The sequence below is a fragment of the Micrasema longulum genome, unplaced genomic scaffold, assembly GCF_059751315.1.
Source record: "Micrasema longulum isolate JH-2025_06_02 unplaced genomic scaffold, ASM5975131v1 h1tg002983l, whole genome shotgun sequence".
NCBI lineage: Eukaryota > Metazoa > Arthropoda > Insecta > Trichoptera > Brachycentridae > Micrasema > Micrasema longulum.
In genome coordinates, this window is record NW_028280095.1 from 44081 (window position 1) to 54828 (window position 10748).

A 10748-nucleotide genomic window follows, 5' to 3' on the forward strand; every position below is an offset into this window, starting at 1 on the left:
TAAAATAAATTTTATGGAAATTCATTTTTTTTAGGGCGTAATTTTCTGAATCATTTGGAGATTTTCTAGGAATGCCCGTTTCATGATCAAGATCAAAGAATTATGTATTTGTTAACACTCTTGTTAATTTAACCTGTCTTTTTTACCTATATTTGAATACTTAGATTTTTTATTATTTTTTTTTATTTTAGAGCCAAATGGAACGAACCAATTACAATTACTTTGCCCAGTGATGAAACATTATATTCAATTCGACCTCCGGGAAGTGGAGTATTACTTGGATTTATACTTCAAATTCTAAGTGGCTACAAATTCAATGAGCAAAGTATAGATGGAATTGATAAAACTGTCATCACATATCACCGAATTATTGAAGCCTTCAAACATGCTTTTGCAAAACGTACACTTCTTGGTGATAGTGATTTTGTGAAAGTAGAAACGGTAAATTATTTGTTGTTTTCTTAATTTTTATAATACCTAATGAGTTGACAATTTACCATCTAGGTAAAATAGGAAAATTTGTAGAATTTACATTGTTGGGGGATATTAAAAATTTTAATGTGTTGTTACAAAGTCATAAATAATAGCTTCGAATGTCCCCAGGGGTGCTATCCTGAACCACTCGTTTGGAATACCAGCCCAGAAAGAGTTTAATTTTAATATTGATAAGAAAATCTATCTTTCCAGTTAATTTTGTTCACTAAAATGTACTCCTAAAAAGTCAGTTGCTGTCTACACTTTATTCTTCTTTTCCACGTCCGCTTCTAATTAGAGTATATGGACATCACAAGTCACCTCCAGGAGACCCTATCGCCAGCCAGCACTCTCTAACGTCTATCCCTGGTTCCTAAGTTTCGCTGAATAAAAATTAAAAATCGTCATCGACAAACTTACAGGACGCTCAGCAGTGAATGCTGAGTGTTCCAGGAGAGGGAAATGTCTGAAGAATGATAAAGCGTTAGGTTAAGATGGAATTCATCCCAAACTGTTAAAAAGTAGTTTTGATACAATTGTTCAACCTCTGCACACTTTATTATCAAAAGTCTGGTTTAAAAATACCTTTCCCGGGCGATTGAATCAATGTTACGATAAGAAAAGTGATCACTGCAGAAAAACTGTACGAAGTGTAACTTCTTTATTAAGTTTAAAAAACAATTAAATAACATAACGTAATCTGTACTAAATGGACAACCTCAACCAAGTACCTAATGAAAAATTACTTTATAAACACAGCTTTGATTATACAAATTTTAATGTTTCTATTTACTCAGTTTTATTAAAAATTAAGAGTAGTGCCCGTCCCCGAGAATACATTAAAAAAATCTTGTATTACTTTTTTCAGCTAATTAAAAATCTCACTTCTGTGGAGTTTGCAAACAGAATCAGATTAACTATAAATGACAGCACAACTTATAATGATCCTCATCATTATGGTGTTGAATTTTACAATCAACCAGACCACGGAACTGCACATATATCTGTGTTGGCACCCAATGGTGATGCAGTGTCAGCAACTAGCACAATCAATCATTAGTGAGCTTTCAATGTATTTATGAACAATAAAATGCCTATGAATTCTTTATGACAGCAATAGGTAGTATTAAAACACAGATTCTATACAAAAATATTACATTTCATTCTAGAAATTATCATAAAAGCTTGATGCGAAATTAAATAAAACTAAACAGCATTTTAATTATTTTTAAAAAATGGCTGCACAATTTGTACACATCAGTATATAAAATTGCTTTTATCTTATTACATAAAGTACTTAATTCCTAAAATATTTAGCGATTTTTTTTTAATAATTATTTATTATTTACAGTTTTGGCTCCGAGGTTATTGCGAAGAAAACAGGCATCATAATGAACAACAATATGGATGACTTTTCTTCTCCAGGTTTTAAAAATTCATTCGATGTTCCTGGATCACCCGCCAACTCTATTGAGCCACAAAAAAGACCAATGTCTTCTATGAGTCCAAGCATCATGGTAGATAAAAATGGTGATGTTATGATGGTTATCGGTGCATCCGGTGGTACAAAAATTACAACATCAATGGCCTTGGTAATTTAGCATAAATTTTTTGGTAGGAATATTTTTTTATAAGTCACACACAATGAAAAGTTCTATTGATTTAAGAAGTTCACATCTTTATATTTACTGTGTTACCAGTTTATCTTCACTAGCAAATTCAAAATATTATAAATTAAGATGCAATAATAATGTAAGCAAAAATTTTCTTTGTGACGATGACACTACGAGTAAGTTCATCGTTGTCTATACACAGAACACATTTATAATAATCAACATATTATTACATCATTTGTTTTTTTCTTTCTTTAGGTAATCATTAGAAACTTGTGGTTCAAACAATCAATAAAAGAAGCTGTTGATGCACCTAGAATTCACAATCAAGTATATCCGATGAAAGTCTCTTATGAATATGGGAACCTTAAGGTAGATGTTTACAATTCTATCAGTCATCTTATTTTAATGAATGTTTTTTTTTCGCTGGAGAGTTAACTATAATATCAAAGCTTTGATTATAATATTTATAAGAACAAACAAAATGAAAAACAAGAATTGAATAGGGCGCACCAGTCGATATTTTGTCTTAATGATGTGTACTTAAATTATTTTTTTTATTTGTAGCAAGAAATTGAAGGGCTTCAGCATCTTGGTCACAAAACAAGCCGCTATAGAGACAGAGGATCAATCATCTGTGCTCTTTTCAAAAATGCCACAGCAATTTATGCCAATGCGGATTATAGAAAAGGTGGTGATGTTTTTGGGCTGAACTAGATAATATATAAGATACTTGCAGAAAGATGATATATTTTTAGAATAAAAGTATACATATTTTTAAAATATACGTTATTGAGTCACTATATTAGAATTAAAATAAATAAAAAGATCTTCTGAAGTGTGTTATTGTTTTTTTTTTTACTGTTATTAGAAGTTAACATACTCAACATTTTTTTATTATTTTTCATTTTATTTGTGAAACAATTACTGTAACCATTTTACAGTATTTGGGTAATATAGGTAGTAATTAAAATGCGTTTTTCTTTTGTATTCAAATGAAAATCATAAGTTTAGTATGTTATTTGCAAATGAGTTTGAAATAAATATTACTCTTCACTCTTTAATTTTTAAATTTATCTGTGAATAGCTTAAATAAACAGCAACAACAATGAGTTTCTATCATGTCAACAAGCCTAAAAGAATAATGTGATGAAATACAAATATTATTGGCATTTTTTTTTATTTATTCAGAAAAACAACAGCAATACAAAAGAATATATACAACATTATAAAAAAACATAAAATAAAGCCAAATCAGTTTTCCACATAAATACTATTCCAATTATAAAAATCCAGTTCGGTTAGTTTTTGAGTGTGAGGATGCGTGGGTTAGTGAGTTAAGTGTGGTTTTGGTAGGTATGTGAATATGTGTGTGAGTGTGGGTTTATGGACCGGGTAAGTGTGTGTTTGATATGAGTGAATAGAAACAACTTAAATTAATAATGTAAAAAAATATTTATTTTTTATAAAGAAATGTAATTTTTTTCATAGAATAGTTTTTTAATTCTTGTTTTAAAAGTGAGTTTACTGCAGTTAAATATATCTATGTTATTGAAAAATAGATTATAATTACGCGCCAAGCGAATCAGGGGAGAGTTCTGTGCATAGTTGGTGAAAACTGTAGGTACATGGAAAAGAGATAGATTCGTGTGACGGGTGCGGTAGCCAGGTACATTAATTGCCAACTCAGAAACCAGAACAGGACTATCAAGACGTCCATTATGAATTTCATGTAAAATCCCCATATCTAATACCAAACGACGATCCTCAAGACTAAGTCTATTATGTTTATGACAAGAAGTTTTATAGTTAAGGTCCGTAAATCTGGATCTCCAATTGAGATGTCTCAAAAATGTTAGCTGAATATTTTCAAGTCTTATCTTGTATGTGGAATACTGAGGAGACCACACAGAGGAGGCATATTCAAGGAGACTGCGAACGTAAGCGAAATAAATCAATTTGATACTACCAATATCATTAAAAACTTGGCAAGTGCGGATAACAAAACCTAAGTTTTTATATGCTCGGTTCACTTTATTTTCGATGTGGTTCTCATACATAAGTTTTTTATCTAGAATCACACCAAGACCACGAACACTTTCAACTCATATAGATTGATTACTTATAAAATATTGATACAAAATAGGTTAGGAGCTACGCGAAAAAGAAATGAGCAAACATTTGGAGATTTTTACATTTATGATTTTTTTTTCATAGTAATCTGTTAATCGGTAAAGATCGTCTTGGAGATTATGGCAGTCGCTAGTATCTTTGATATTCAGATATATTTTTTTAACGTCAGCATACATCGAGAAATTTGAATTAAGGACGTCTGCATATATATCATAAAGATACGCATTATAGAGCAACGGACCAAAGTGTGACCCTTGAGGAACTCACGATGTAATATCTATAAAGTTGGATCTAAAACCTCCGAGTATGACAGATTGGCTTCTGTTGCTTACGTAGGATGATATCCATCGATATACGTCACCTCGTATTCCAAGGTTAAAAATTTTCCTCAGAAGGATGATGTGGTCCACACGATCGAATGCCTTTTCAAAGTCAGTGTAGACCACATCCACCTGTTCACATTTATCCATACAACGAAGTACAAAGTTCATAAACTCAATTAAGTTAGACGCGGTTGATTTGCCTTTGAGAAAACCGTGGGGACCATAGTGATTTCGCGCATTTTACAATAAAATATGGAGGCACTCCATCACTACCAGCACCCCCGTTAGCATCCAACATGGACAAAAGTTTACAGACCTCACTTTCCGTAGTTTGGATATTGTTAATTATTCCACCATCATTGCAGTATGGTGGTTCGAGATTGGTTACGGGATATGTGTCAGCAGGTTTGCTAAAAACAGAACTGAAAAAGTCATTGAATCCAAGACAAATTGACTGACTTTCCTCACATTTTGTATCTTTTTATTCAAAATATTTGGGTAAGTAGAAATACTGCGACGAGTTTTTATAGGATCACAACTGTTTTGGATTCTTTTTTACAATGTCTTGCAACGATCTAATGTACTTTTAGAAACAATCTTCTTGTAATAACTTTTGTCATTTACGCAACAATGCAAATTCGTCATCATCAAGTGGATTAGCATATTTGTTTCCATTTCGAGTGAGCCTTATTCTTTTCCTTGATTAATTTCAACAGCGCATCACTGAACCAAGTGGAATAGAATTGCTTTTGGATTTTTGTATCAAGAAGAATATGCGTATTTATTACTTTACTAAGCAAATCATAAAAACTAGTAACTGTATCTTCTACAGTTAAACCAGCAAAAGTGCTGTGCCCAGTTTATATTTGTTAACTGCTCATTGATTACATCATAGTTGGCTATACGAAATCTTCTTCTTGGTTAGTAAAATAAGGAGCAAAAATATCCTTGAGCGACATCTCCAACGATGGGTGAAAAACATCCTCCTTTACTAGAGGAAAGGTAGAGTGAATGAATTCGGTCGCGAAATTACTAAAAATAAGATCAAATACATTGTTTTTCGAGTTTTTGGTTAGATAATATTGTTAGAAATTATGTTTTGTGAATAACTCTATCAATCTTCTTCCTGCCTCCTGAAATTCAACGGGACCCTTATGACTGTAAATTGGTAAATTGAAAGAGTTCCATCCAATATTGTATAAGTTAAGATCTCCCGCAACTAAATAATAGTCTTCACTTGATTCTATAATATTTTCAAATAATGAAATTAGACGTTGAATATGTTGAGACAAAGGTACGTGATTTTTATTTTTTAGTTTATTATTGACACTATCGGGGGGAGCATATGCAGAACAAATATGCAAGTCACGGTTTGCGAAAGAGCGATTACTGTTGCGCGAGCGAAGCGATGAAGCTGGAATAGTAACCCACAAACACTCGGAGCCGACTTGTCTCCATTCCGAACGCTCATGAGCGCCGAGGCTTCTAAGTACCTAAATCATAACTCCACCACCATTCGTTTTACCGCTCACGATCGAGATGAAATACATCATATCTACTGTCACAAATTTCTGAGTTGAGAACACCCTCGCAAAGCCAACTCTCGGTTATTATTATTATGTCGTAGTTATTAGAAATAATATTTTAATAGAAAATTGGTAATTTGGAGCGAAGGCCCGAGAATTTTGATAAAAAATAGATAATTTATCGCCTTTTGAAAATAAATGACCTGAGAATATAAAATAATTCGACATATTTACTAAAGTAATAAATATATGAGAGTATTTCAAAATACATATATATTATGATTGTATTTTGTATTTTGCTTCGAAAGTAACAAATGTTTTGTAAAATTTGTTTGGTGTGAAAGGGTTAGAATATGTGTTACGTGTTGGTTAAGTATATGTGAAGTAATGAGGAGTCCAAAAAACTGCATCAAAATACTGTTAAACTTAAAGTATTGAAAAATTACGGTAATGGTTTTGTTGTTCAGGCATGTCAAACCTTTCAGATCAGAGGTTCAAATCTTGCTATGTCACAACCTAATTTTCTTTTTCTAACACAGTTATTTACAACTTTTAAAAATGGTCTTTGAATCTAAATATTAGGGTAAATAATAAGATCACAAATATTTCTCGGGTCCGAAAAAACAATCTTCCTTTTGTAGATGTTATCTACAAAATATTTTATAATCCTATTTTGCAAGCACTTGACAATTTGTACTGTAAATTAAAAGTCACTTAAACCGTTTTAAATATTTTATTAGCTCTATTATACAAAGTATTGTAAACGGAAATTAAGCAAAAAATAACATCTGACTATGATCGGAACATAAAATATTTACATCTGAATTTAGTGACCTCCTTCTTCATCTTCATAACCATCAGGAAGCGCGTTGATCTTAGGATTGTGGAACAAGGTATGGTTTCCATCACCCCATGGGAAACGCTATCAACAAACAAAAAAATATCAATTAATTCATACATAGCATTTGCAGGGGAAAATAGAAAACATTCAAGTAAGATTGATACTACCTGTATATATAATCATAATATTCAAATAGAAAATGAATACAAAAAATATACAAGTTAAGTTGTATAGCTAAAAATCCAAACTCAATTTTTTTTATTTATTTACGCTTTATTAAGATAGTTCGCAAGTACTTATGAACTATGTAACATAAATATTTGATAAACATCACATAAATATAATGCTGTCAAGAACATTTTTTACAAAATTCCTTTCTTTTATTTCCTTGGGAAACACATTGTACAATTTTAAACCCATGTATAATCAATTTTGCAACTTTTTTCCTAGGTAGTCTTTATAATTTTTATAAATTTGGTTTTGAGTGTAAGGCATTATTTTATTATTTTTGTTTGATTTAACCTTTTATACTAAAATACTGTTTTTTTGTTGCCGTACTCTAAGAAAGGAAGTTTCTTATTGCATTTTTTCTATATATTTTAACTGAATCAGAAAAAAGATAATATCGTCGGTGATACTGCAATACCGCGTAACTATCAATTGAATATTTCGACAGGGGATCTGAAAAATCATTCTGTTAATTTATTATTTATGATTTTAAACAACCAAAAATATCACTGAAATATTAGAAAAACTATCATTATTTAGAGTAAAAATAGCAATAATTTAAAACAAACAGCTCTCAGTCCTGAAAAGAATTTATTTCAGTAAAACATTTTTGTAAAAAAACAGGATAAGCAGTATTGCAGTATGAATTATATAAGTAATATTGTAAAACAAAAAAATCATGAGTTAAAAAAAGTACTTTTTTGATAACAAAGATTTTTTATTGTGTTTTTTGTAAGCCCATATAATTAAATAAAATTAATGGTGCGATGTTTAAATTATTAATTCTGAAATATTTATAGCGTTTAATTATATCACACTTTGAGGTGATCAAATGCTTCGATATTTTAATAAGATTGAATAAATCCCTTTTCAACTAAGGGTGAGTACTCCTCTTTCTGAAAATGGGTAAATTAGCTTCCTGAAACTGTTTTTGGGGACAAAGAAACAATAGAAACTATCTAAAAACAGGATGATCTTGTTAAAAATAGCATGTGTGATCATATTAAGTATATACATTATATAATTTTAATAGACGAATACTTCTTATTAACTAATTAGGAAATTTTCCTAGCTAGTTGACAGATGAAAAATTAAAGAAGACTTGTGACAATTGTAAAAGTTCAACTATAAATAATACTATATTGAAAAATACTACTCCAAATCTGGCATAACGATGTTAATATTTTAAAAAAATTGAAGTTTAATTATCAAAAAGTTCTTCTTCATTAAGTCTGCTAACGAAAAACTTTAATGTTTTGTTATTTTTGTTAAAATTATGGATTTACCTGTAATATAGGGATCGGTCTCAGTTTGAAACACTTAAATCGTAATAATGGCCAATTTGTATACTTGAGTCATTTAATAGATATATCACCTTAAGAGTAATTTCGAAGGTTCTTCCAAATTAAATATATCGACAAAACATCGTGACTAATCCGAAACAAAAGTAGATGGGGGAAGTAAGATTTGTCTGAATAAGTATATATTTTTACCTTTGTACGAATGCGCAAATAATCATAAGGAATGAATTCCGGTCTAGGTTTGTGGTGTCCTTCTTGGTGACCTAAATATGCGTTGACCATTCCCAGTCCAATAGCTGGAATTCCGACGAAGTAAAACATTTTCTTCCATAGCGCTGCGCCACCTGAAAATCAATGTCAAATATGTGTTATGTAATACTACGATAAAATAATTGTAAGTGAAAAATACGCAAATTCCAGTCAACTTTCAGAAAATATATTTTACCTCCATGGCCACCAGTTGAGGCGGCATGGCCGGACCTCAAAGGAGCCGAATTAGAAATATAACGACGGGCAGCCTGCCCCAAAATCGAAGCCATTTTTCTACAATGCGATAAATCCAATCCAAAGATAAAGACCGTAAGATCGCAAAGATTTCTGTCAGACTTTTGAAATTTTCTATGACAAATGACAACCCAAAATGAAAGACATTGCCATGTTTAAAAATAAAAATGACCAAAGTGGGATAACAATATTTAAAGTGTATTCAAATATTTGTAGACTAATGTCAATCTTCTAGGAAGTTTATCAAGATCACTAGATATTACAAATAAGATAAGTAACCTTTTTGATCATTGAATATGGAACTATAAACATTTAACAAAGAAAATTTTGTAAATGTTACACAGTGTGTAAAGTAATCACTAAACCAGTCATGATTACCATATTCACATCTTAAATGAGTTTTTAATGTTGGTTGAAATATCTGCTAATAATCAATGAAGTTTTCTATGAGCACGTGTATTTTTATTATGAACAAAATAATATTTAAGGCGAGCTACATCGAAAAAATTCAATGAAAAAAGAAATAAAACAACCTTTTCGACGAAAAAGTAACCAAGTGTAGGTATTATTTGACTTTTTATTGTTCATAGTATGATTGGCCTCTAAAAATCCGGATGAAAACAGTTTTTTTTATCCTGACAATCATTATATTTGGTAATTTTGGTAGAATTAAAAACGTTTTGTCAGTTATATTATTTTTTTATGATAGACGTTATAAAAATAATTTTACGTAATCATAAATAATGTTGATATTTGTGAATGAAGATATTGTAAATCAGACAAAATAATTAGTTTATTTGATAAGAATGGAAATACGGACAAAAATATTGAAAGGAGGGTAAGTGGTTAAAGAATACAAATTAAATGATGTACTAAAATTAAGCATGACAAAAATGTATTTGTCACAGAAAGCAAAATAAGTAACTCCCAATAGAATCTTGATGCCAACTCGTCGAAATGACTGAAGAAAATTATGTAATTAAAAAAACGAGAGTGAAAGTAGTATAAATGCTGTTGAAATGCAGTATCTCAGGCATATATATGGTGAGTACGATAAAAACAAACATAAATATCAAGATCCGTATGCATTGTGTAAGAACTGAGAAAAATAATATTGATAAATCAAAGAAAGGAATGCTGCGTTGGTTTAAGTATTAGTATATACAGCAAATGGACTGCAAAAAAAAACACAAAAAAGATTAACGATGTGAATATTAATGAATCCAGAAAACGAAGAAGATAAAAAAGACATAGTATCACCGAATCCAAAAAATAATTGAAGATAAATATATCATGAGTCGAATAATCGGTGTGCGTACTAGAAAATATAAATTAATATAGGAGAAGTGAGGTGTGTAAAAATAGAAAAACGTAGAATTTTATCGTTTTGCCCACTTCTATGTGAAAACAGCGTGTTGGTTTGTTTATTTGTAATTTGCCAATAATTTCCTTGAATGGTATACAAATTGTAGAAGGTAGTAAATGTTATGTTTAATTTAGTTTCATGACAACATGCAATAGAATATTAAAAGTTCTTATATAAATATAACCGACAGAATTATCAGTGGTTTAAAAAATAACTGTAATAGAGGTACCTATGTAAAATTTTACGTTTTGATTAATGTTTAATACCCATATCATTTTAATGTTTTCAACAAACAAATAAATTTATAATTAATTAAATAATTTTGAAAAAAAAAAATGGTTTTATTTGTACAATAAAAAGTTTTTGTGAAGTTATTTACTTTTTACGAAGCAATTTTGTTCCTCATTTTGTTGTTACCTGAAACAAAAAACACAATATT

The 10748-nt window shown here is 30.2% G+C and overlaps 2 protein-coding genes across 7 annotated transcripts in view; one reads left to right on the forward strand and one right to left on the reverse strand.

Moving 5' to 3' along the window:
- Positions 1–2930, forward strand: part of LOC148271263 (glutathione hydrolase 1 proenzyme-like) — a 41899-nt gene extending 38969 nt beyond the window's left edge. For all 6 annotated transcript variants that reach the window (XM_088241594.1, XM_088241593.1, XM_088241595.1 and 3 more), the window contains 5 exons: positions 192–441; positions 1343–1533; positions 1826–2066; positions 2346–2459; positions 2655–2930. In XM_088241594.1, coding sequence (XP_088097720.1) covers positions 192–441; positions 1343–1533; positions 1826–2066; positions 2346–2459; positions 2655–2804 — 946 coding nt within the window. In that variant the 3' untranslated portion in view covers positions 2805–2930. The remainder of the gene's footprint in view (positions 1–191; positions 442–1342; positions 1534–1825; positions 2067–2345; positions 2460–2654) is intronic.
- A 3856-nt stretch (positions 2931–6786) lies between these two features.
- Positions 6787–9086, reverse strand: LOC148271266 (cytochrome c oxidase subunit 6A1, mitochondrial-like). Its single transcript, XM_088241600.1, has 3 exons — positions 8885–9086; positions 8632–8783; positions 6787–6991 (listed from the first exon to the last, which is right to left on the reverse strand). The coding sequence occupies exons 1-3, from the start codon at positions 8976–8978 to the stop codon at positions 6896–6898; spliced, it is 342 nt and encodes a 113-aa protein (XP_088097726.1). The 5' UTR covers positions 8979–9086; the 3' UTR covers positions 6787–6895.
- Between the last annotated feature and the right edge of the window lie 1662 nt (positions 9087–10748).

Excerpts from the sequence above, each read along its gene's own strand:
- LOC148271266 (XM_088241600.1), bottom strand. The coding sequence starts at position 8,978 with ATGGCTTCGATTTTGGGGCAGGCTGCCCGTCGTTATATTTCTAATTCG. Across the intron at positions 8,784-8,884 it reads CTCAACTGGTGGCCATGGAG|GTGGCGCAGCGCTATGGAAG; the intron begins GTAAAATATATT and ends ATTGATTTTCAG. Across the intron at positions 6,992-8,631 it reads ATTTGCGCATTCGTACAAAG|CGTTTCCCATGGGGTGATGG; the intron begins GTAAAAATATAT and ends GTTTGTTGATAG.